Genomic DNA, 27,538 nt, shown 5'->3' on the forward strand with positions numbered 1-27,538 from the left:
TTGACATTTCTCTCACTTTTATAATGCTTAAATTGATTTTATGAAACTTAATGTAGTGTTAGTTCCACGGTTGGCACGCAATCTTCCCATATCCATATTTTGGCACGCAATTCATTATACGGCTACTACAAAAAAGAGCATTAGCGACGGCCAACACCGTTGGTAATCCGTCGCTAACCGACGGATTTGCAACAGACCAAAATCTCTTGTCGTTAATTGTTTGTAACGGATTTCCAACCGCTACGGCTATTTTTTAGCGACGGATTATTCCGTCAGTAATTAGTAACGGATTACCAACGGAATGTGTTTTCAACAGATTACCGACGGAATGTGTTTTCAACAGATTACCAACGAAATAACTAAATAACGGATTACGGACAGATTATACAACATTTTTTACCGACGGATTTCCGTCACTAATCCATTGCTAATAGTGATTTTATTTTTTTTAAAAAATATATATAATAATTTACATGAAAATTCACACTTTTTTCAACATTAAATAAACAAAAATATAATAAAACAAACACAAATTCAGAAAAACCTAATAGAAATTTTTAGACATTATATAATCCTGGCTACATCTTCAAGTTTCAGACCTTCAACAAGAATGATTTCCTGAAACCATAAAAGTAGTGGTGTTCAATAATATGAACTTATAGCAAATTCCTAATGTATTGGTGGTTTCCATTGTTGAAGGGTATTTGAGACTTTTAAGAAAAAAATTAAACACCTTCTGATTCGGTCAATGTTACAAGAGGGAGAATATATCTTAACCTGCTCTTTAAGAAGACAAGATGTGCAGGAATGAGATCTTCATATGCAGCATCCAACAAGTAATAAATACCTACAAAATGAGAAAAAAAAATGATACCACTACTTTTATTAGCAAGTAATAATGAGACACTCATGTTTTCACAAATTAGGGGTATATTTGTAAATATTCACACCAGAGGATAGAGTGTTTTACAACCAAGTTTGATGTTAGTGTTGTCTTTCAACCACTGGGTTCCATCCTTCATGAATCCCACAAAATGTAGCAAAAATATAATTATTTTACTTCTCCAACTCCAAGGAATATAAATTTTTTTCAAAAATTATATTTAATGAAACTAACTTGACACAACATTTTAAAACAAGCTTTGAAGCTTCTCATCAATAATTAAAAATTCATAAAAACTCAACAAAACATATTTGAAGACATTATTGTTTTTCTGTGATAGAGTTTTGTCATAAGCAGACATTCAAGTAAAATGAAAAATGATACCTACCACAAAGACAAAGTCACCTCTCTACAGTTTAGTCACAACTCACCTTACACTTAAGTACTCGAAAGCCTCATCATCACCTATGCAAAATTTCTTTGAAACAAAGAAACATCAGATAGTTTTGGATTTTATATAATAACTAGTAATTAATGGATTAGTAAGTTTATAACATGTTAATGCTTTTGTTCATTTGGAATAAGAGAGTGAATAATAACAAAAGCTGGATGATCAGGTGCAAAAATATGAGTAAAGGGCCAAATGGTCTTTTTTGGTAAATGTCAAAATTGGATGGTTTTTTCATACATGCACTGCACAACTTTTTTAGATTAAAAAGGCCAAAAGGAGAAGGAACACAGGTTTATTAAAGGGCAATATGGTCTTCATGTGATAAATACTAAAAGTAGAAACTTTGATCTCAAATGGGATTGATTCAAACCATGTGATTTGTGCTACTATCAATTTTAAAAGTATTGGAAAAGGAACAAAGTATCATCAGATATTCCTCCAAACCAAAAAAGATAACTAAATAATACCAGCAGATGGTGGTTATGCATCTCCTATATCCAATACTTTAGCTCCTCATTTGTCTTGTATGTTGAGTTCAAGTTGTATAGATCAGAAGGCATGTACCCTAAAGTCATTCCATGAATTGTATCAACACTTTTATATTATTCAATGTATTTTATTAAATTCAAAATCAATAATTTTTTGTAACCACACCGATGTTACACCACATCGAGATAAATATGCAGCTTTTCTAATTAAAACCTTAAAACCATGACAACAATTTATCAGATATCAACAAAAGAACAAAATTTTAGATAATTTATATTTTCTAACCTCCTGTACTGTGCCTGTTCCCGACTCTGTGATTTATGAAGAAAAGAACAAGTCAAACTAAACATAACCGAAAAGATAGATATAAAAGAAGAGATTAAAAAAACCTACTTTTCTATATTACATGTATAACAAAAGGAGAAATGGAATTTTAAGTATAACAAAAGGAATGGAAGTTCATATTGTATCCATTTCAGCCAAACTCAAATAGATTCAAGCACTCAAAACACAAACAGATTCAATTTTGGTGGATTGGTTTTTATAGGGCATTTACTCGAACACATGGTATGCATTTCAATAAACCATACATTTAAGATAATTAAAGATAAAAGAAATCGAGGTGCATCAAATATAAACATAAAACTCAATCGATGTAATAGAAAAAATAAGTTGGGGTTTTTTTTTTTTTTACCAAAACTCAGAGAAAAAGATGAAATCTGATCCAATGATAAGGTTCGCCGACTGCAGCAGCGACTTCGACGGTGATGGTGGCGGCAAGATGGCAAGGCGATGTTGTTCATCGATCACAGAGAGAAAGGGGAGCAATTTTACTTGGTTAAGGGGTGGTGGATTGCAGGTCAGACTGACGTTGGGAGGGAGAAGGTTTGCTGACGTCGGTGATGGCAGATGTAATGTCGTTGGCGAAGGAAGTGGCCGCCGGCTGGAGGCGGAGGGGCTGGCACGCTGGTTGCAGATCGGGGATGCGCTGGGATGAACAAGAGATGTCGTGTGAAGTGTGAAGTAGAAAGAGAAGAGGGAAAGCGGGAGTTGGGCACAATCCAACCCATAACGATTCAGTGAACCTCTCCCTTTAACATTCTTATATTTACCAAATTGTCCTTACTATCTAAAAAATCAAAATTTATTTTAACCCATTTCCGGTGGAATATAATTTTTTTAGATTTCTGTTGTTAAAGCGTCGCTAGTTGTAACGGTATTACCAACGAAGTGTATTGTGAATTATGTTTTCTTAATCCGTCGGTATTCCATCTCTGTTTCCAACGGACTTTTCCGTCGCTAAAATTCTGTCGGTAATATCCTATTTTCTAGTAGTGTACTATACTTGGAATATCTTGTCACTTTTCCACATTTTCGAAATAGTAAATATGACATCTCAAAATAAAATGAAAATTGTTACATTACAATACACATTACATTTGAAAGATATCACAATATGTAGGATTTATTCTATAAATTGAATTTAATTCCGACTTATTAAACCGACAACAAATATGTCATGTTGTGGGTGTGACTAGAAACTTACCTTTACACCAAGTACTTCCATTAACTTAGCAATGAACTGAGGGTGTTTTGGCCAGCCTACTCCGGTCACTAAATTTCCATCAGCATAGCAACCATCTACTGAATCAGGTTCCATCCAGGTTGCACCAGCCAATACCACATGAAGTTTGGCAGCAGGATATGCAGTACATTTCTTGCCCTAGTAAATGTAGTTGAAAAGAGTTATTAAATGAAAGAAATAATGAGTTCAATCCATTGAATGTCAACTAAGTATTCCGACTCATTCAACCACATGCAGTATATATGGATGCTCTAATGTCTTATCATGGTTTTGTAATAAGGAAAGAAACCACTAAACTTATCTTGATATTACAACTACACAACTTGTAGTTGTAATATGGTCATAATTTAATCTTATCCTTAACATCTAAAGTCAAACCATCCAAAAACCAAGCTATCTTCTCTAATGAAAGGTGACTGGGAATGGAATGCTACTTAAATCCCAACATTGTACTATAATGAAAGTGACTGAGAATGATTTTGATGATATACATAAATTCCAAGAGAAAAAGCCTCACCTTAAGAACATCAGCAGCAGCCAAAATTTGTTGTCCATATCCTATGGATGCAACGACCTTTCCAGAGTTCATAAAATATTTCACCAGATTAATAGCATCTTGGTTTAGTGCCAGGTATTCTGGACCTCGACCTCCAGGGATAACAAGAGCATCATAACTTGAAGCATCTATGTCCTTAAAAGTAGTTGTCATTTCGAATTCATGTCCATTTTTTTCACTAAAATTCTGGTCCCCCTCAAATTCATGGATAGCTGTATAGCACCTATCACCCTTTTCGATTTTGGGGGAAACGGAATCTACATGGCATCCAAGAATTTGAAGGGACTGAAAAGGAACATATATCTCATATTCTTCCATGAAATCCTACACACGAAGCAAAAAAAAAAAAAAAAAAAAAAATCACTAAGTAATAATGGTGTAACCACCGTATTATAGCATCATGCTTTAAAAAAATCCATCCAATTATAGTAATGTCATCCGAATACAAAATAATTTTCACTGCTATAAGTGGGTAGATTTTTCAAAATATAATGTCTTAATAGAAAAAAAAATTGAAGTACAATGCTACATTTGACTAAACTATTCAAAGTACAATGTCTTGATAAAAAAACCTGAAAGCATAATATTGTAATGAAAAGAAATGGTTAAGGTGCGGAATTCTACCCAGATTGTCTATGGTTTAAATCCTGGCATGCCCAAAATATCGCTAGTGTTTCGCAATTGACTTACCATGTGGGTCGGGGTGATGTGAGCCGCTCAGATGTTGCGATTTACCGTTTTTTTAGTAGAAAGAAATGGTAGTAGGATATGATATAATGCACAAATAAATGAAATTATGTTGCTATTTCTTGCAATTCACCATAAAAGATATATCAAACACTCAAGGTAAGTAGAAACATGGAAAAATGCAAGAAATAGAAAAGTACCTTTGGATTTATTTTTTACTATAACATTGTACTATCATTTTTCCTTATACTTACAAATCATATATTCTTATCTATAAAATCTACCCAATGATAGCAAGCTCAGCTCAAGAAGGGAATTACAAATGTACTACTTACCTCACAGAGGACTAGAATCCGTTTGTTGAAACCAGTGACAGTTCCTTTTAATGCCTTAATGAAATTACCAATAAACTCGGCATGCCCATAGTAAGCAGCTCCTGTGATTAAATTTCCATCAACGTAACATGATGCCATTGTCTCAGGTTGTATCCAATTAGCACCAGCAGTAACAAGCACGGGTCCCAGAGTAGGAAATGCTGTAAGCGTTCGACCTTTCAAAACACCCCCAGCTGCCAAGATAAGTGATCCATGACAGATGGAAGCAATGGGTTTTCCAAATATGGCAAAATGTTTAGCCATTTTCACCACAGATTCATATGTTGCAAGATATTCTGGAGCACGTGCTCCTGGTATAACCAACCCATCATATGAACTTACATCAATCTCATCAAAAGTTGCATTCAGAGTAAAGTTGTGAGCTCCCTCTTCTGAATATGTCTGCAAAAATATAGTAAAGCATAATGAGGGAGTGTCTCTATTTGACAAAATCTTTATGTTTCTTTTTTGGATGTAAGTGTAAAATGTTCCCTTTTTAGTCTCGTTGAGACGGTTTATTCGGCCTAGAAAAAAGAAACAGGCCTTACAGTGGCGGACCTATGTAGGGCCTGTGGGACACCCCTACTAAAACAGTCTGCGTCCGCCACTGAGGCCTTATGTATACAATATTGTCCAGAAAATGAGAAAAAATATGATTTACCCATTTAATCACTTTACCAATACATGGCTTGATGGAAAAAAAAAAACCTAAGAAGACTAAATACAATAGAAGCATAACTATCTTATTACTAGTGTATGTAGGGCAACTTCTTACTTGTTCCCTTAAATTTCCAAGTTGTTAGTTCCAATATTTCAAAAGTAATATCCATGGTTCTTACTTGTTCCCTTAATCTTTTATTGTTGTTATTAAATTGGATAGATGGATATTGCATTTTTTGCTCATGCATGATTCAATATAGTTTCATTGAGTTTTTGCAAACTGGATTTAGCTTGTAATTGAGTGGTGATGTTCTGTAGGTACTGCATTACACAATAGAGTCATAAACTGCACAATTGTTCTGCTCAGTTTATTAGTTTCGTCTGATGATTAGTTAAATTTGATTTCATCACACTTTATTGCCCTTTAAATTTCCATATTAGGTTAGAATCTGCTTTAGCTTTATTTACTTTCTCTATATTCATTAGATATCATTTTAACTCATTAAATGAATTAGATATTGTAGTAGTTGATTTGTATTTTTGATCAATAGAGTTGTTATTTGGATTTTACTGTAATTCTTTGTTAATGTTACTTAGGTTAGTATGGAAGTAATTACCAATTTTTTTGTTTTTTGCAAATTTACTTGAAAATGCTTACATACATGTCAATATAATATTAGTACATTAGTATGTTAATAAATAATAATAGTCGATGTTGTTAATTGGAAAGCAAAAGGCACGTGATGTTGCCATGTTGGTGTAATCTTATTATCACTTGGGGTTAACGGCCCTTTTTAACCGTTTTAGTCAATGGACTAAATCCTTAACAAAATGCAAAGTTAAGGATGGGTTTGGGAAAATTTTAAAAACCAGACTAAACCTATGATTTTGAGTAAAATAAAGGGACTATCCTTGTAATTAACTCTTGATTTTTTTTTGAAGGTACGAATATATATTCCTAAACTACTAAAATCCACGCTGCGAACCTCAACTAACGAGGGCAACACTAAATACTGTTGGACAACAAGCCCATTAGTAATTAACTCTTGATAAAATTTTAATGTGATTTAGTTATAAAGGAAATATCAGATTATTTGCTTTCAAAAAATACGGGAACCATTGTGAGCAAAATAGAAAGGAATCCAATTAAAGTCCAGAAAATTATTCTTCTTTATCCAAAGCTTAAGAATTATTATCAATTTGTATTTAATTTCTACTGATTTAGTAAGAGGAGGACCTGATGAGGAGTTGTACGATAAAGAACTGTGCGACAAATATCACCGGATTTTTTATCAGGGCAAACAGCATCAACCAACAATCCGAACGCTTGCAATGCCTGAAAAGGAACGATTGCCTGCACAACAAAATCATTTTAATCAGAATCGAAGTCCACATTGAAAACCACTTGTTTATAGCAGCAAATGTCAAAGTTAAGGAAAAAAAAAAAAGGAACCTCAAGGTCTTCCATGTAATCGCCACATAACATCAAGATCTTCTTTGGAGAACCCAAATTAGTCATTATAGATAATCCTTAAAATCAGTGTTTGGAGGAGTAGCCTTTGGACACAAATGTGGACTGTTGGGAAGAAATATGTAATCTACTAAACCCCTTTCATTTATATGAAACCAATGTGGGAAGGTGATAGAGATAGTGATTTCTTTATATATAAAAACATAATATTAAAAAAGCTAAGGTATATTTTATTATTTTGAAAATGTTACCTAAGTTAAGTGGGTATAAAAGAAATAATAACTCTATCTTGGAACGCGGTTTTAAGATAAGTATATTATGCCAACTCAATTTACCATTTTTTATCTTTAAAATATTAAGTAAAAAATATTCAATCACATGGTAGCTTTTATATTTATAATAAACTACTATAAATAATCAAAGGATAACTTGGGTCGAGCATTTATTATGTAAGACAATGAATTAAATGAGAACTTTTAAATAAGATATTTGATTCTCACTTGGCCTTAAACAAATAGGCTATCTAAGTCCATCAATTAATCAATTGTAAAAACCAGGTATGTGCACGATTTCCATGATATCTATACGAATTCTTTGCCCAAACAAAAGGCTATTGATATTCACACTAGGGATCAGGACCAATACCCAATCTTGAACTGGACGTTAACTTGTACCGATTTAGCATATATGGTCAGATATCGGTTCTATCATTTTGGAGAAAATGATATTTGGGTATTCGGTTATGTACCAAGGAAAATCCCGACGACCCCGAAACAAATAAACTAGTCCCCAACATTGGTGAGGCTACATTATGCCAAGGTGGGTCAAAATACCATATAACCCATACCCCTCTATTAGACCTACGTTTTACACACTTGCAAAAAAAAAAGGCAGTTTCACTTAATACCAAAAGCAAGATGTGAGGCTCTAGTTTGGCTACGTGAGGTGTTACTCGTGGCTAAATTGATGAACAAAAGTAAAAGAGTGATGCTTGCAAGGGACATGCATCAACACTTGGTGACCCTTTTTAATAAAAGCATGATAATTAAAATTTTAATCAATGATAATTGACACTTCCATTTATAGCAATCAAATTTGGTCCAATCTTGTCCCCACTACAAACAAAATGATATTTAATGGCACAATCTTTTAGTGACATATTTTCTTTATGCCACTGTATTGTACTTTTAATGACACATCCTAAATGCCACTATAATAATTAATAGATTTAATGACACATACCATTTTATGCCATTAAAAGTCATGTTTATTAATGACACAATAATTTCAAATAAAACTAAAATATTTTGCTTTTATTGCATACAAACCATAAGTTTTATTCTAATTTAACCATTTTTTATGCAAGCGGTATCTCGTTGTTTCATTGTTCAAAAAAACTATCTTATTCTAGTGATTTTATATTTAGATTTTTATTTTTTTTCCCTCCTACCAACTGGAAACTTAGGGCGAAAAGGGAAAACTCTCCCATAAAACATTAGGGAGAAGAAGGAAAACACAATGCTTTGAACTTCATAGTCGATGCTCTAAACCCCATCGCCACACCATCAATTTGTTGCCCTCGTTGGTGTCCGTTATTCCCCGTCGTTAACGCCCACCGCTGTTAATGCCGCCTTTGCTTCACCTTACATGTGCTTTTCATTTAATTACATAATCCCTAACACCTTATATTCCTCATTCTTTGCATTCTCCTCAAATTGTGCTTTCTATTTTTATTAAACCGTTCAATGGAAATTGTTTTTAACATTTCTTTCACTGCACTCTATTCATTCTTCCCTAATTTCATCTATTCTTTTTACTGATTCGGTGGCGTGTCTACAAAAGCAAAATGCCCATGGCTCTCACATGGTAGTTCATAGGTCTGTCGATTTCTGCAGGTTCTTTCTTCCACGTATATTGTAGGCATATATATTTGTGTCTATGGCTTTACATTTGTTTACATCTATATACTTTTGCCAGAGGATCAGTCCCCATTAACTTTTTGTTTATCATATGCTAGTTGATTTATATACTTTGTCTCTACTGATTGTATATGATCCTTTGAAATATGGATTTTCATTTCGGAAATTCTACCATCTCGAGGGAGAAATGTTTCATCTATGCTTCGGTATACATTAAAATTTTATTACAATATATAATAATTTGTTCTTTTCCTTTGATTTGATGATGTGATAGGTAAAGGTTAGTTGAGCAAGGCTTGAACATGAGGAGTCCTTGGGCCTTACTGGATTGTGCCACACAATAGATTTCAATCTATATCCGTAACTTGGAACGTGAACGATCATAATTTAGCTAGACAAAGTCATTTGTCTATTACCTCTCAACAGTTCAATAAACTGATGAATTTGATAGCTAATTTGAGCCAACAACCACACCTAATGCTGATTAAAAAGTTTCATGGTTTCACTTTGATTGGATATATTCATCTTTTGTTCCTATTTATCTGCATTCTATTGGGACTTGGGAGGTAAATTCGTTGTGCCATCTTATTAGTTATTGTTTCTCTAATTATTGCACCACATGTTCAAATCCCCAAGGAGTTTTATGGATGTAAAAGATGGAGAAAATAAACGGTAGTCTTGGATGAACATGTTCTTCTAACTTAAAAAGTACCAAGTGAATCAGCTGCAACTACATGCGCCTAATCATTATATTAGTGGTTTATAGTATTTAAAGTGAAACCATTAGTGTCAACATGATAGGGTTTAGACATGTTTTTTGCATTTATTTTCATGTGCCTTATCTTGTTATCTAATCATTTGGTGAGTAGTAGTAGTAGTTCCTTAATCCTTATTATGAATCACATCAAATTGAGTGATCTTCTCCAGTTTGTTCAGACTTAAGAATATGACATTGATCTGTCCTGTCGTAGGTTTTGCTAATCAGTGCAGTGGTTGTTGATCTACTATTTAGTGACAGAATGCATGTGAGTGGATGAGGTTGGGTTGGGCAAACATTTTCTTTAGCAAAGTTTAATGATTATTTTAAAGGGAAGAAATTAGGAATTCGACGTTCAAAAGAGGAATGGAAAGGAATGGTTGAGACTTTTCTTAAAATGCGTTTTCATTTCTTTCTGATTCTGACTCTGTTCTTCTGGCTTGATCAACAACACACTCTTACAAACTAAAGATGATAGATGTTAAGATTATAGTTTCTTTTTCTCAGATACCAGAAATCAAACAATGAAGATTTCCTATCACTGACTCTGACATGTAAGGAAGTTGGTGGGTCCTTTTACACGGTATCTGAAAAATTTTGGGAGATAATTCAAGAGAATCGGGTGCTGGGTCCACCTAAGTTATCTCCAAGAGATGAAAACATGGAGAAGCTAGATAGCTTCTTAGAACATAACCCATTGGGTTTAATGTCTGTTTATCTAATGATGGAACTGGTAAAAGGTTAAAACTGTCTTTTGACGAGAAGAATTCAAAATAGAGACTAAGTATGTTGCTAAACTACCATTAAATTTGGTCATTCTTGCCCTTCAAGGCGCAGAGCTAGAAAAACTTTAGGATTCTTTAAGGGTTCTTGATATTATCTTGAGACAACAAGCAGCTCAAAGGTACTACTTTTATAGTATCACTATTTATTGCTAGTATCTACTTTATTGTGTGACTCTCTACATTTAACCTACCCTTTACTGTGACATCCCTATTTTCTCGGCCAGAAAAAACCGATTTTCTTTATGCTTTATAAAAATCAGAGTACCTCTTTTAATAAAAATATTGCGGAATTTGTTCCCAGTAAAACATGATAAATACGTTATCAAAGCATTTCTGAAGAAAAGTATTTTTATTCATTTTAAAACATTTGGGATGTCATCGTCAATACAGAAAAATAAGCATAAACAGAACATACATTCATTATCACTAGTGATTTACATCTCCTTAATCTCTCAGTGTAATGTGACATCATAACAACCTTTGTGATATAAATAAACTGAATGGGTCAGGTTGGGAAACCTGGTGAGTACATAGGGTTTTCAACCCACAATAGTATAATTATTATGTTTAAACAATCAAGCAATCAACCCAATCACCCATACCTCATTATCTTCTTTATTCTTAAGGATCTACCCTAAAAATCAACTATTTCTCGTTCACTCATTCCTAAGGATCATCCTAAGAAATCAGCACGAAGTCCATCGTTGCCACGGTTTACACAACATGCACTAAGTCTGCATAGTCGTCGGGGTTTAGGCATCAAGTATGCATGATCACTAAGGTTTAGGCATCAAGTCTACATGATCACCAGGGTTTAGGCACCAAGTCTGCATGGTCACCAAGGTTTAGAGTACACCGGGTGAACACATAGTTCACAACACTTACAGGTTGCGAGCGTGCTAGTGTTCCACTAGACTGTCTAGAATAGTCTGTGGTCGTCATCCATACTCTGCTGAATGACGAGGCCATCGTTTGGGAAAAGGCTTCTCACATTGTCCACCCCTCACCCTCACCTCGTGGTCTATAACACCTCTCAACTCATCATCGAACTCATATTACATCTACCCATGTTTTACCCCAACATTATCGTAGATATAAAATACATATACAATTTAAATCATTTAAAACATGTATAAAATCGTTCATCCAGTATAGACAGCAAGTATTCAGATAATATGCACACATAGCACGTAATTTATATAAAATACTTCATATCTATGTGTAACATCCCAAAAATTCAAGCCAAATTAAAACTTTTTAATACATTCTAAACCCATCAAGTTATTATAGTTTGTTTTCAAAATAGTTTAGACATCAGAGTATCCCCAAAATCAATTCATAAAACCATAAAATATGAGGAGCTGTACGATCACGCCTTTGCCTTCTTGTGATAATCTGATGTACCTGAAACAATAAACTGAAACTGTAAGCCTGAGAGCTTAGTGAGTTACCCCCAAAATACCAACGCCATACAAACATAACCATATCATATTAACAAATACAGAATGACATGCATAATGAGTCGTCGGCCTGACTGGACCTTTATGTATGCATCTCAACTGAGTCTTACTGATTTACTTTTCTTTTGATTATTTTTTTGATTTGTTGTTATAATAACAGAGGAAGAAGTTTGAAGAAAGAAGTCTGAGGTTTTTCATGAAAGATATTTAGGGTAAACCCTGTATCCTTCTATCCTAGAGTTTATTACCGTCTACAAGATGTTATTATTACTATGGAGATGAATTGTCCAAAGAAGTTTTGTGACAACCATCAGTTTTCAGTCAAGTCAAAGTCAACAAAAGTCAACAAGTCAAACCGGTCAACTCAATTTGCCGTGAGTACTAGAGTTTACGTTACGTAACTCCTAAACAACTCTCTATTCTAAAGAGAGATCATAAATTGAAAAGTGCGTTCATCTAGATCTCCTTAACCTAAATCGGTGGTACGCAGAAAGCCAAACCAATACAACAATGATACATACTCATCGGGAGTATGCAAGATCCCTAATCAAGGCTTAACGGGGTTTAAGGACCTTACAGTGCGTAGCCGGACACTCAAAAAGGTCAACAATGAAACCTCTCCCACATATCTCTTAGTATGTGAAATCTCTCTCACATATCTCGTTGTATGTGAAATCTCTCCAAGTATGTCAAATCTCTCCCAAATCTCTCTAAGGATGTGAAATCTCTCTCAAATATCTCTTCGTATGTGAAACCTCTCCAAGTATGTCAAATCTCTCCCAAATCTCTCTAAGGATGTGAAATCTCTCTCACATATCTCTTTGTATGTGAAATCTCTCCAAGTATGTCAAATCTCTCCCAAATCTCTCTAAGGATGTGAAATCTCTCTCAAATATCTCTTCGTATGTGAAATCTCTCCAAGTACGTCAAATCTCTCCAAGTATGTCAAATCTCTCCCAAATCTCTCTAAGTATGTGAAATCTCTCTCACATATCTCTTTGTATGTGAAATCTCTCCAAGTACGTCAAATCTCTCCCAAATCTCTCTAAGTATGTGAAATCTCTCTCAAATATCTCTCCGTATGTGAAATCTCTCCAAGTATGTCAAATCTCTCCCAAATCTCCCTAAGTACGTGAAATCTCTCCCAAATATCTCTCCGTATGTGAAATCTCTCCAAGTATGTCAAATCTCTCCCAAATCTCCCTAAGTACGTGAAATCTCTCCCAAATATCTCTCCGTATGTGAAATCTCTCCAAGTACGTCAAATCTCTCCCAAATCTCTCTGAGAACGAGGAATCTCTCTCAAATCTCTCTCGAAATCTCTCCCAATTTTCTATAATCACTCGGGGCATCCCGACCCTCGAATTTGGCGAAAAAAAAGCCCAAGAACGGAAGTCTACGCGAAAAACGGACTTAAGGAAACGAACCCTCCGAACCGAAAGTACTATTCATGAACCGAACCGAAAGCACTATTCATGAGGGTCCGAACCGAAAGTACTGTTCATGAGCTGGACCGAAGTTACTGTTCATCCGAACCGAATCCGGCATTGAAGGAGATCCGAACCGAACCTCACATGGAAGGAAGGTCCGAACCGAAGTTACTGTTCACTACTGTTCACTACAGTTCCTTCAGTTCTGGCTTCCCTTCGGACCGAACCCCACCTGCACTTCTCGCCTTCGCTTCGGACAGCTACTCCTCGGACCGAGCTTCGCTTTCGCCTCCCGCCTTCTGACTCAGCCTAGCGCGTCCGAACCAGGCACCATCCGACCGAACTTCGGCCCAGAGAACCGAGCCTCGGCCGAGATCCGAAGGGTCTCGCTGGGCAGCTCGGATTTCGCCCATTTTTGCATATTTTTGCGTTTTAAACCCATTTTTAATTATTTTAACATAGGATTTTCACCCAAAACTTTATTTTTAATTATAAGACCCCTAAATTAATGATTTAATCACATTTTAAGGGTAAAATCTTATCCAAATAAGGTTAGGTAAAGTACAAAGGTAGAGTGTTGACTTTACCTTATTTTATGACACAAGCAACCCCATACCCACTCCATGATTAACCCACACTCCTCCCCACCATACCTTGTCACTTCCTTGTACTTTTTACCTTCCTCACAAGCCATCTCCATGTTTTGAGAGCTGGATATCCATCCTCTCTCCTCATTTTCTCTCATTTGTTCTCATTTCACAAGAAGATCAAACTCCTTTCTCTCTCACTTTCTCTCTCTAGAAATCCGAGATTCAAGGGCTGATCTTGAGAGTTTCCTCCACCTTTGGTAAGCATAATCCATTTCCTTTAAGATTATCTCAATTATTTCCACTCAAATCATGAGTATCTTACACAAACTCCATTAAATTTGTGTTAAAGCTTCGAATCTTCAAGCGATTCTTCAAGTGTTCTTGGGTTGAACACTTCTCTTCTTCAACACTTATCTACTGAAAACACTTAAGGTGAGTTCATACCCCTACATTTTCATGTTTTCTCAAGTTTTTAGGGGGGGAATACAAGTTAAAATACTTAGAACATAACTACATTTTTCTAACAGCTTTCATCAGAAAAGTTTCACTCCATTCACGGACTGTTTTGGACATCTTAAATATTTTTGTTTTCAAAACTGTTTTAGGTGCATGTAGTTCCACTTCTTAGCTTTAAAATGACTACTTGCACATCTCCATACGATTTTTCTACAATTTATGGTGATTTTTACAAAACTGCCTATCATTTCAAACATCAATCCGGACCAGTCTGTGATTATGGACTTTTTCACCCAAGTTAGAGGTCATTAAAAATTATAATAAAAATTATGAACAAACTAGACTCATTTTCCAAACTCTCAGAAGTTACAGAACCTGATTTGGACATTTTATGATTTTTCTACAATTTTTCCAATAACAGTTACAGAAAATGTTATTAACAGAAAAACACAATAAATTTCATTTCACCTTGTAACATGTTGAGCAAGGTATACATCGTTATGTGATTATGTGTAGTTGCAATATATAACAAATTTTGTATTCTTACATAGACATACATCAGAAAACAAATGGATTTACACCTTCACAAGTATGACAATATATATATATATATATATATATATATATATATATATATATATATATATATACGATATTACGAGGCTATATCCATTAAAATATAAACATTGATAAATTATGACAAGTAAGGCCTATGCTCATTTCCCACGAAATCAATCGATAAACCATAATATGTATAGTTTAGGGTTATTCATATAACAAAAACAATATTAAAGGTCTTACACTTACAAAAGAGTTATTGCCGCTATGGACGATTAAGATAATCTATAATAAGTATAGTTAAGCCATTCTACCCCCACAAACGAACGCGTTAGTTATAATCGGTATAGTTATGGTAAATACACATTATAAGCAAAGTAATAAACTATAATAGGTATAGTTTATGTTTCATCTACCCTAGGAGCTTAATTACAAGAAAGGAATTCACCATCACTTTTGATAAGCTATTCATATGCATAGTTCAGGTTCACTAATCCCTATCACTCCCCGGTGAACTATGATATGTATAGGTTACACTCACCATCACCATCACTTTTGATAAGCTATTCATATGCATAGTTCAGGTTCACTAATCCCTATCACTCCCCGGTGAACTATGATATGTATAGGTTACACTCACCATCACCATCACCTTTGATAAGCTATTCATATGCATAGTTCAGGTTCACTAATCCCTATCACTCCCCGGTGAACTATGATATGTATAGGTTACACTCACCATCACCATCACCTTTGATAAGCTATTCATATGCATAGTTCAGGTTCACTAATCCCTATCACTCCCCGGTGAACTATGATATGTATAGGTTACACTCACCATCACCATCACTTTTGATAAGCTATTCATATGCATTAGTTCAGGTTCCCTAACCCCTATTACTCCCCGGTGAACTATGATATGTATAGGTTATTCTCACAATAGATTTCGTATTGTTAGACTTCAACTATAATCGTTGAGCGTATATGCTTGAGACATACAAGAATTTAGTCTGGATTGGCTTGGAATTGGTGGTGCCCGCCTCATCTCCTGTTCCTTGTTTGGTTGTGGACCTAGGGCGGACCCATTACATTCGACGTTTTATCTAACCTAAATCTTATATAACTTATATATGCTGGACAATTATAGGGGAAATCTACGGGTAAATCTAGAATACATCGTCGCATCGTATAGGATCATTCTGTTTACACTTAATTAAGAAAATATTGGATTTTCTGGAGATCAAACTCTATCGATTTTTAAAAGAGAGAAACGGTTTCTACTCCAAACAAAACTTTTATGAACTCACCAACTTAATTGTTGACACTTTTCAAAACTACTTGTATTCTCAGGAAATCAGTGAAACAGGAAAACTTCAACGCTTTGAGGATGGGACGTTAAACCGTCAACAATTTATTTTGTCATCATATTGTAATTGATTTTGAAACATGTAAACATATACTTGATGTAACTTTTTCAATTATATTTATGATGGTTGTATTTACTTTGAGCACTATTATACACGCTGTTGTGATACTGTACATGAAGTCCTCCACCCCTGGACGTTTCCGCCATCCTTGGTTTGGGGGTGTGACAGATTGGTATCAGAGCATTGTTTATAGTGAACTGAGTATATCGAACCACATAAGATATACAAACTATAAATACATTGGGACCGAAAGTCTCTGATTTAAAGTTTTCAAAACAACTATACTTTTAGAAACAAATAATTCCTCGGTAAAAGTAGGAGCATGTGCACACACACTAGGGTCAGTATCACGATGGGATGGGACAAAAGTAGTAATTGTTGAACAATACGAGTAGGCTTGGGGATGTATAGTCAGGACTGGGAATGACATAGCCTGATCAACTATGTCTCACCCAGAAATGATTACCATATGCCCAGGAATGGTCGTAGGAGTTGCAACAAGTCTAAAAACTTACCAACACTACCGCAATGAAATGCCATAGAGGTATTTGGAATTATTATAATTACTTATTTGAGAATTAAATAGATTTTTATCAATAGGTCAATAACTGCCTAGAGGATACAATAAAACTATATGTATCCAGGACGTCATAGGCTTAGAATCTGTGAATCTTTGCTTTACTTCCTGTTCTCGTTGGATTGGGGATTTAGAGTTAGGATCGCTTATTCGAAGGTCTATCCTGTCCCAAGTACATGTGACTAGTATGCACTAAATAATATATTGAAGTACCTGATAAAGATCACCTTATAATTATCTAATTAGTACGTCTACTTAGTTATTTCTTATATCCCCATTTCTCGCAAAGATATTATGGCTAAATTCCTTCTCCACGACGACCCGTACTACCCTAACCACGACAATACTGAATGGCTCGGAGAGGAGCCATAGAGTGAGTACCGAATCCCTTTGGATGGTCACCAAGCTGAAGGCTTTGCTGATGGTCCTGACCCCAACCCTGAAGTGGAGAACCTACCCTGATAGCCCTTGTTCCAAATCCTAACCCTCGTCCGGTTATTCAAAGCCCAACGCCTCCTTGGGTAGAGTGCTTGGAAACCTGGAAAGAAGAACACGACCAGCCTAGGTTGTTAAGTGGAGACATTCGAATCCTTCAGAATCCGGAGACTACACTATTCAAGGGAACCGTAGCATTGCCCAAAATCTTCCTTACGTTAATGAGATGTAGACCTATTATCCTCGAACTCTATACTACAAACAATACATATGGTAACTCCAAGAAATTCTTAATATATATATCAAGTAATTTTAGAAAGGGATCAGGCGAAACAAATCACTAGTTGCATTTGAGTCGCCACCACTAAAATTCATTCACAAGGACTTTGTGGCGAATTACATACAAAATACTTTTAAAACAGAACATGATACAGACAAGTCTGGCTTGATAACTTTTGACTTGTCTCTATTATTAAAAACTTATCGTTTGTACGTCTCTACCAACTTATGACAGGACTATGCCGCCAAAGAAAAAGTCCAGACCCTCCGGGAGCACAACACCGCCCCCTCCGCAGTTTGATCCCATAATGTTTCAAGCTGCCGTAACAGCAGCAGTGGCGGCAGCAATGTCGCAAATGGGTACAAACGGTTCCGGCGGCTTCGGATCCGAGAATACTAACTCGAATCAGGGGGACAGCACAGGACGCACTAAGGAGTGTTCTTACAAAGACTTCACAAATGGCAAACCCGATCCTTTCGACGGAAGCGGGGGCATCATCGCACTGATGCAATGGTTTGAAAGGACCGAAGCAGTCTTCGAAATCTGCGCTTGTCCCGAAGCGAGCAAAGTCAAGTATGCGGCATTCACTTTTACAAGAAAGGCTCTTACTTGGTGGAATAGCCGAGTTAAGTCACTTACTCCTGCAGTGGCTAACTCTATAAGCTGGGAGGATCTAAAAGCTTTAATGCTAAAAGAGTATTGCCCAAGAGGCGAAGTACAAAAACTGGAAGAGGAACTCTGGAACCTCAAAATGTCGGGAATGGATCTCGAAGCTTATACTGCCCGATTCAATGACCTAGCACTCCTCTGTCCTGCAATGGTCACCCCAGAGGAGAAAAAGATAGAAAGATACCTTTGGGGGCTATCATCCCAGATCCATGATAGTGTATTGGCCTCAAGACCAACTACCTTCGACAACGCCAAGGAGTTGGCACAACAACTCATCGACCATCGAGCCAGCCGTGACACTTCGACAACCACGCCAATTGTGGCGATTCATGCTGCCACAACCCTCACCACGCCAACTCCCACGAAGCAATACGCTGGAACCCTTCCGAAATGTAACAAGTGTAGCTTCCATCACACTGGGGCTTGTAGAGAATTGCATTGCATGAACTACAATAGAAAAGGGCACACTACCCGTTTTTATAAGGCACCGGTACGACCCATCAACCAGTTCCCCGGCTCTGGAGTAAGCCCAGCCTGTTACAAATGTGGAGAAACAGGCCATTTCAAAAGGAACTGCCCAAGAGCAAGGGATGCCAGTGGTGGTGGAAGGGTGCTTGCGATCACCGAAGGAGAGACCACCCCGGAACTGCCCGCAAATATTAGTACGCGTTTCTAACACCGACGTTTAAATTCCAAATTTCTTTATTTAATTAAGTCTAACATCGATTTAAGCATGCATAGTAGAAATGCCAAAGATTAAACTGAGAGCATAAACAATAGGAAATTCCAAGGCCGTCATAAGACCATTCTATGAATTTGCTTCGACTCCGCAATGGAACTGCATCATAGGGATGTAGGTCAAACTTTCGAGAACATGCTTCTACTCTATAGGTGAGCGGTTAAATTACATCTAGGTTCAACGTTAGCCCTGACTAGGAACTCTAATTCATTAAGAAGAATTACTAAGTTATTTGTTATGATTTCCTCGCTTATACATTCCCCAGTTATATATAACAAATACCTGGTAGATAATAAAATGTGAGAGTTCTGAATTAGTTTCTTTTCCTCGTTGGGATGTGAAACTGAAATAGAATCACACATTTTGCTATCCGCCCAGTATTGGTTATATCATAATGTGTATAAGCTAAGTTTTCATGTATGATAGCTTGTCTCTTAGTCAGAATCAAAATAATATAGAGCCGACCTTAGCCATTTTCAAACTCCTTGCCTGATTTCGAATTTCGGGGCGAAATTCCCTCTAACGGGGGGATGATGTGACAACCGTCAGTTTTCAGTCAAGTCAAAGTCAACAAAAGTCAACAAGTCAAACCGGTCAACTCAATTTGCCGTGAGTACTAGAGTTTACGTTACGTAACTCCTAAACAACTCTCTATTCTAAAGAGAGATCATAAATTGAAAAGTGCGTTCATCTAGATCTCCTTAACCTAAATCGGTGGTACGCAGAAAGCCAAACCAATACAACAATGATACATACTCATCGGGAGTATGCAAGATCCCTAATCAAGGCTTAACGGGGTTTAAGGACCTTACAGTGCGTAGCCGGACACTCAAAAAGGTCACCAATGAAACCTCTCCCACATATCTCTTAGTATGTGAAATCTCTCTCACATATCTCGTTGTATGTGAAATCTCTCCAAGTATGTCAAATCTCTCCCAAATCTCTCTAAGGATGTGAAATCTCTCTCAAATATCTCTTCGTATGTGAAACCTCTCCAAGTATGTCAAATCTCTCCCAAATCTCTCTAAGGATGTGAAATCTCTCTCACATATCTCTTTGTATGTGAAATCTCTCCAAGTATGTCAAATCTCTCCCAAATCTCTCTAAGGATGTGAAATCTCTCTCAAATATCTCTTCGTATGTGAAATCTCTCCAAGTATGTCAAATATCTCCCAAATCTCTCTAAGGATGTGAAATCTCTCTCACATATCTCTTTGTATGTGAAATCTCTCCAAGTATGTCAAATCTCTCCCAAATCTCTCTAAGGATGTGAAATCTCTCTCAAATATCTCTTCGTATGTGAAATCTCTCCAAGTACGTCAAATCTCTCCCAAATCTCTCTAAGTATGTGAAATCTCTCTCACATATCTCTTTGTATGTGAAATCTCTCCAAGTATGTCAAATCTCTCCCAAATCTCTCTAAGGATGTGAAATCTCTCTCAAATATCTCTTCATATGTGAAATCTCTCCAAGTATGTCAAATCTCTCCCAAATCTCTCTAAGGATGTGAAATCTCTCTCAAATATCTCTTCGTATGTGAAATCTCTCCAAGTACGTCAAATCTCTCCCAAATCTCTCTAAGTATGTGAAATCTCTCTCACATATCTCTTTGTATGTGAAATCTCTCCAAGTACGTCAAATCTCTCCCAAATCTCTCTAAGTATGTGAAATCTCTCTCAAATATCTCTCCGTATGTGAAATCTCTCCAAGTATGTCAAATCTCTCCCAAATCTCCCTAAGTACATGAAATCTCTCCCAAATATCTCTCCGTATGTGAAATCTCTCCAAGTATGTCAAATCTCTCCCAAATCTCCCTAAGTACGTGAAATCTCTCCCAAATATCTCTCCGTATGTGAAATCTCTCCAAGTACGTCAAATCTCTCCCAAATCTCTCTGAGAACGAGGAATCTCTCTCAAATCTCTCTCGAAATCTCTCCCAATTTTCTATAATCACTCGGGGCATCCCGACCCTCGAATTTGGCGAAAAAAAAGCCCAAGAACGGAAGTCTACGCGAAAAACGGACTTAAGGAAACGAACCCTCCGAACCGAAAGTACTATTCATGAACCGAACCGAAAGCACTATTCATGAGGGTCCGAACCGAAAGTACTGTTCATGAGCTGGACCGAAGTTACTGTTCATCCGAACCGAATCCGGCATTGAAGGAGATCCGAACCGAACCTCACATGGAAGGAAGGTCCGAACCGAAGTTACTGTTCACTACTGTTCACTACAGTTCCTTCGGTTCTGGCTTCCCTTCGGACCGAACCCCACCTGCACTTCTCGCCTTCGCTTCGGACAGCTACTCCTCGGACCGAGCTTCGCTTTCGCCTCCCGCCTTCTGACTCAGCCTAGCGCGTCCGAACCAGGCACCATCCGACCGAATTTCGGCCCAGAGAACCGAGCCTCGGCCGAGATCCGAAGGGTCTCGCTGGGCAGCTCGGATTTCGCCCATTTTTGCATATTTTTGCGTTTTAAACCCATTTTTAATTATTTTAACATAGGATTTTCACCCAAAACTTTATTTTTAATTATAAGACCCCTAAATTAATGATTTAATCACATTTTAAGGGTAAAATCTTATCCAAATAAGGTTAGGTAAAGTACAAAGGTAGAGTGTTGACTTTACCTTATTTTATGACACAAGCAACCCCATACCCACTCCATGATTAACCCACACTCCTCCCCACCATACCTTGTCACTTCCTTGTACTTTTTACCTTCCTCACAAGCCATCTCCATGTTTTGAGAGCTGGATATCCATCCTCTCTCCTCATTTTCTCTCATTTGTTCTCATTTCACAAGAAGATCAAACTCCTTTCTCTCTCACTTTCTCTCTCTAGAAATCCGAGATTCAAGGGCTGATCTTGAGAGTTTCCTCCACCTTTGGTAAGCATAATCCATTTCCTTTAAGATTATCTCAATTATTTCCACTCAAATCATGAGTATCTTACACAAACTCCATTAAATTTGTGTTAAAGCTTCGAATCTTCAAGCGATTCTTCAAGTGTTCTTGGGTTGAACACTTCTCTTCTTCAACACTTATCTACTGAAAACACTTAAGGTGAGTTCATACCCCTACATTTTCATGTTTTCTCAAGTTTTTAGGGGGGGAATACAAGTTAAAATACTTAGAACATAACTACATTTTTCTAACAGCTTTCATCAGAAAAGTTTCACTCCATTCACGGACTGTTTTGGACATCTTAAATATTTTTGTTTTCAAAACTGTTTTAGGTGCATGTAGTTCCACTTCTTAGCTTTAAAATGACTACTTGCACATCTCCATACGATTTTTCTACAATTTATGGTGATTTTTACAAAACTGCCTATCATTTCAAACATCAATCCGGACCAGTCTGTGATTATGGACTTTTTCACCCAAGTTAGAGGTCATTAAAAATTATAATAAAAATTATGAACAAACTAGACTCATTTTCCAAACTCTCAGAAGTTACAGAACCTGATTTGGACATTTTATGATTTTTCTACAATTTTTCCAATAACAGTTACAGAAAATGTTATTAACAGAAAAACACAATAAATTTCATTTCACCTTGTAACATGTTGAGCAAGGTATACATCGTTATGTGATTATGTGTAGTTGCAATATATAACAAATTTTGTATTCTTACATAGACATACATCAGAAAACAAATGGATTTACACCTTCACAAGTATGACAAATATATATATATATATATATATATATATATATATATATATATATATATATATATATATATATATATATACGATATTACGAGGCTATATCCATTAAAATATAAACATTGATAAATTATGACAAGTAAGGCCTATGCTCATTTCCCACGAAATCAATCGATAAACCATAATAGGTATAGTTTAGGGTTATTCATATAACAAAAACAATATTAAAGGTCTTACACTTACAAAAGAGTTATTGCCGCTATGGACGATTAAGATAATCTATAATAAGTATAGTTAAGCCATTCTACCCCCACAAACGAACGCGTTAGTTATAATCGGTATAGTTATGGTAAATACACATTATAAGCAAAGTAATAAACTATAATAGGTATAGTTTATGTTTCATCTACCCTAGGAGCTTAATTACAAGAAAGGAATTCACCATCACTTTTGATAAGCTATTCATATGCATAGTTCAGGTTCACTAATCCCTATCACTCCCCGGTGAACTATGATATGTATAGGTTACACTCACCATCACCATCACTTTTGATAAGCTATTCATATGCATAGTTCAGGTTCACTAATCCCTATCACTCCCCGGTGAACTATGATATGTATAGGTTACACTCACCATCACCATCACCTTTGATAAGCTATTCATATGCATAGTTCAGGTTCACTAATCCCTATCACTCCCCGGTGAACTATGATATGTATAGGTTACACTCACCATCACCATCACCTTTGATAAGCTATTCATATGCATAGTTCAGGTTCACTAATCCCTATCACTCCCCGGTGAACTATGATATGTATAGGTTACACTCACCATCACCATCACTTTTGATAAGCTATTCATATGCATTAGTTCAGGTTCCCTAACCCCTATTACTCCCCGGTGAACTATGATATGTATAGGTTATTCTCACAATAGATTTCGTATTGTTAGACTTCAACTATAATCGTTGAGCGTATATGCTTGAGACATACAAGAATTTAGTCTGGATTGGCTTGGAATTGGTGGTGCCCGCCTCATCTCCTGTTCCTTGTTTGGTTGTGGACCTAGGGCGGACCCATTACATTCGACGTTTTATCTAACCTAAATCTTATATAACTTATATATGCTGGACAATTATAGGGGAAATCTACGGGTAAATCTAGAATACATCGTCGCATCGTATAGGATCATTCTGTTTACACTTAATTAAGAAAATATTGGATTTTCTGGAGATCAAACTCTATCGATTTTTAAAAGAGAGAAACGGTTTCTACTCCAAACAAAACTTTTATGAACTCACCAACTTAATTGTTGACACTTTTCAAAACTACTTGTATTCTCAGGAAATCAGTGAAACAGGAAAACTTCAACGCTTTGAGGATGGGACGTTAAACCGTCAACAATTTATTTTGTCATCATATTGTAATTGATTTTGAAACATGTAAACATATACTTGATGTAACTTTTTCAATTATATTTATGATGGTTGTATTTACTTTGAGCACTATTATCGCTGTTGTGATACTGTACATGAAGTCCTCCACCCCTGGACGTTTTCGCCATCCTTGGTTTGGGGGTGTGACAAGTTTCTTATAAGATGGGTTAGATACAGAGTTAAATATGTTTTCTTTCTTTTTGAGAGGGCATCATTTATTTCCTTCCAACACTTGGGATTGAATATTTCTTTCCCCATGAATTCCATATATTTGGCATAAAGAATTTCAAAAGAAGTTCGACAAGAACCAGTCCTACTGATATAATAGAACCCTAAATAAAAAAAAAAGAACAAAAAAATTTTAACAGGAGAAACGATGTCGTCCAATAACTCCAATAAACATTTTAAAATTTAGATTTGGTGGGTTTGCCATCACAAACCATTGAATTTATCTTTGTTTATTGTCTTATGGTAAAAAATTACTGATTTGGGGCTGACTGGAGGGGCCTACCATTGCAAATGTTTTTACTATAAGAATTGCAAGCTTGGAACTATGTTTTATTTTCATTGCTATTTGCTACATAAACTTTTTTATTGTTACAGAAAGCGATGTTTAGATTAGAAGCAACTAATCTTAGAAATTGAATTTTGATACTTAATGTTGGTATAGCTTCTATTGTTATTATAAATAAAATTTTAGGCTATTTAAAATTTTAAATAGTTATATTGCGATGTTTCATTTGCTATAGATGTGTTGGTTCACGTAGGTTGACTTTGACTAATAGTTCTGAAATGTTCTATTTGTTTCAGGAATTGAAGCCAATCATAAACTTTGCTGTCAATTAGAGGGATAACTGATGTGGCAATAGTAACAATGTGAAGAAAGACCGATATGTATGAATTGCCTGCCTTCTCTTTTTAAGAAATGATTGTGTTTTTCTTATGTTTTAGTTTACCAGATTTCATTTTTTTCAATATTAAAACTTAATTTAAACTAGAAAGGTTACCCCCGCTACGCGGGGGCGAGAAGTTTTCAATGTTGTTTGCGAATCGATAAATATGACAGACGTAAAAAGTGCAAGGATGAAAAGCCCGGGCTTTGCCCCGGACCGTTTCTTTCATGTTTTTATGAAAAAATGTAAAAGTTTTGACTGTAAGGACCAGAAGCGTCGAAATAGCTAAAGAATTAAAGGGGTAGGAATTAGCAACTTTTTAGAAAATGATCAAAGTTGTCAAACCGTTAAAGTTTTGTGGCCAAACTTTAAATATTAAAAGGTTCCTAAAAAGTGTAAAAATATTGATTGTAAGGACCAAAAGTGTCAAATGGTTAAAGAGTGAGGAGAAAAGTTGCCAAAAAACATCCAATTTTTATGAAAAAATGTAAAAGTTTTGACTACAAGGACCAAAAATGTCAAAATGGCTAAAGAATTAAAGGGGTAGGAATTTGCAACTTTTTAGAAAAGGGATCAAAGTTGTCAAACCGTTAAAGTTTTATGGCCAAACTTTAAATATTAAAAGGTTCCTACTAAGTGTAAAAATATTGGTTGCAAGGATCAAAAGTGTCAAAATGGTTAAAGAATAAGGAGCAAAGTTGTCAAAAAACATCCAAATTTATTATTCCTAACTTTGAAGCCCAATAATAATACAGGGACCAATTCTGCCAAAAAAATGACAAGTTTACTACTCCTTTTCTTCGTAACTTTAATATATATATATATATATATATATATATATATATGTATGTATGTATATATATGTATGTATATATAATGAGTAAATGTAAAAAATAACAATATGCTTCTATTTTTTTTATCTATTATTGCACCCTACATGTATATAGTTTCCATTTTGTTTTCTTATTAAGACATTCTAATTTCAAAATATGCCCAATTATAACAATAAGTATCAGATTACCACTTTTGCTTACCCATTCAACATATTTAAACATAAAAAATGTATAATTTCTATAATGCTTTTGCTTAATTTACATTTTTTTTCCACACATGTTTATCACGCAGGAATCTGCAACTGCAGGAGGCAGAATGATGGTTTTACATAAATTATTCAGGTATGTTTTTTTAAACCTCAATAGTTTAAAATAGATGAAGATTCTCATGAAAAGGAAACATTTTTCTAATTCTAGCAATTTTAAAGTTTATATGTTGATGTTTATATCATCTTTTGTTCAAAAATCAGCTGGTGGATATGGATGATAACAATATACTTAATTGATATTGAAATTCGGTGACCTACAATCCTTCTTAGTTTTCTTTCTTGAGGTATGTTTTTATTTATTCAAGAAATTTATGTATTTATCTATAACAAATTTAAATTTTATTTTATAAAAACAAATTCAAATTTTAAAATTAATTTATTGTATGTCTGGTGAATTGGAGTTAATTTTCCAGGATGCACATGTAATTTTCTATTTTTAATTTTGATGTCGTTTTTCTTTATCACAAAAGAGTCTTCATATAATGGTTAAATATTATGTCAAACATATATAAATTAAATTTGATAGCTCTATAAATTTAATAGCAATGTTATTGTAATTAAATTGATCTCTAAACTACTTTAAGGCTTTTTTCAATGATTTTTCTTTATTATGTAGTCAAATGTTCAGTTAATTGTCTACCTATGGATCCTCCTGTACAAGAACTAATTTGCTAGATATGCTTTTTTTTTCAAATATTGAACAATCAATTGTGTTCTATTGACATATGGATTTATGTATCTAAATATTTTTAGAATCTTCTTTGTCAACACTAAGGGCAAAGGTATCAAAAATTATAAATTATTTTAATTAATCTATTGGTTTTTGACTTTTTACTATATTGTAATTTGTGTTTAAATAATTTTTTTATTGAAGAAAATAATATTTCTAAATTTCCACATAATTTAATTAGGGAAAGTTTGTTTGTAGGTGGAGAAAATGGAGGAAATCGCAAAACGAAAAGCTAAATAAGAGTAAATAAGATTGAAATCAAATTGACAATAGGTGTTAAGATCATGTAAAATAATCATTTTACCTTGACATGACATTTGTTTATATTTTATTCCATGTGGTGTTAAGTTCATGTAACATGACCATTTTGCCCATAAAATCACCTTTGGTAACACGCAACGTGCGGGGAAACCTTCATCTCTCTCTCTCTCTCTCTCTCTCTCTCTCTATATATATATATATATATATATA

At 35.3% G+C, this 27,538-nt stretch overlaps 1 protein-coding gene across 13 annotated transcripts; it reads right to left on the reverse strand.

Moving 5' to 3' along the window:
- Positions 1 to 424: 424 nt before the first annotated feature.
- Positions 425 to 7,300, reverse strand: LOC145097074 (protein DJ-1 homolog D-like). Of its 13 annotated transcripts, none has more exons than XR_013704216.1 (10): positions 7,139 to 7,300; positions 6,923 to 7,039; positions 4,987 to 5,427; positions 3,926 to 4,288; positions 3,370 to 3,546; positions 2,109 to 2,134; positions 1,802 to 1,899; positions 1,315 to 1,361; positions 778 to 847; positions 425 to 618 (listed from the first exon to the last, which is right to left on the reverse strand). XR_013704216.1 is itself a non-coding variant. In XM_079034572.1 (5 exons), exons 1-5 carry the CDS (start codon positions 7,202 to 7,204, stop codon positions 3,358 to 3,360), a joined length of 1,176 nt encoding a protein of 391 aa, XP_078890698.1. In that variant the 5' UTR covers positions 7,205 to 7,300; the 3' UTR covers positions 3,204 to 3,357. The 13 variants fall into 13 exon arrangements, 1 of the variants encoding a protein (XP_078890698.1); XR_013704214.1 differs by having other exon boundaries at positions 1,272 to 1,361; XR_013704218.1 differs by lacking the exon at positions 1,315 to 1,361.
- Positions 7,301 to 27,538: the final 20,238 nt, after the last annotated feature.

Source organism: Lactuca serriola, chromosome 4 (genome assembly GCF_051521515.1).
Source record: "Lactuca serriola cultivar US96UC23 chromosome 4, Lser_US96UC23_V15, whole genome shotgun sequence".
Lineage (NCBI taxonomy): Eukaryota > Viridiplantae > Streptophyta > Magnoliopsida > Asterales > Asteraceae > Lactuca > Lactuca serriola.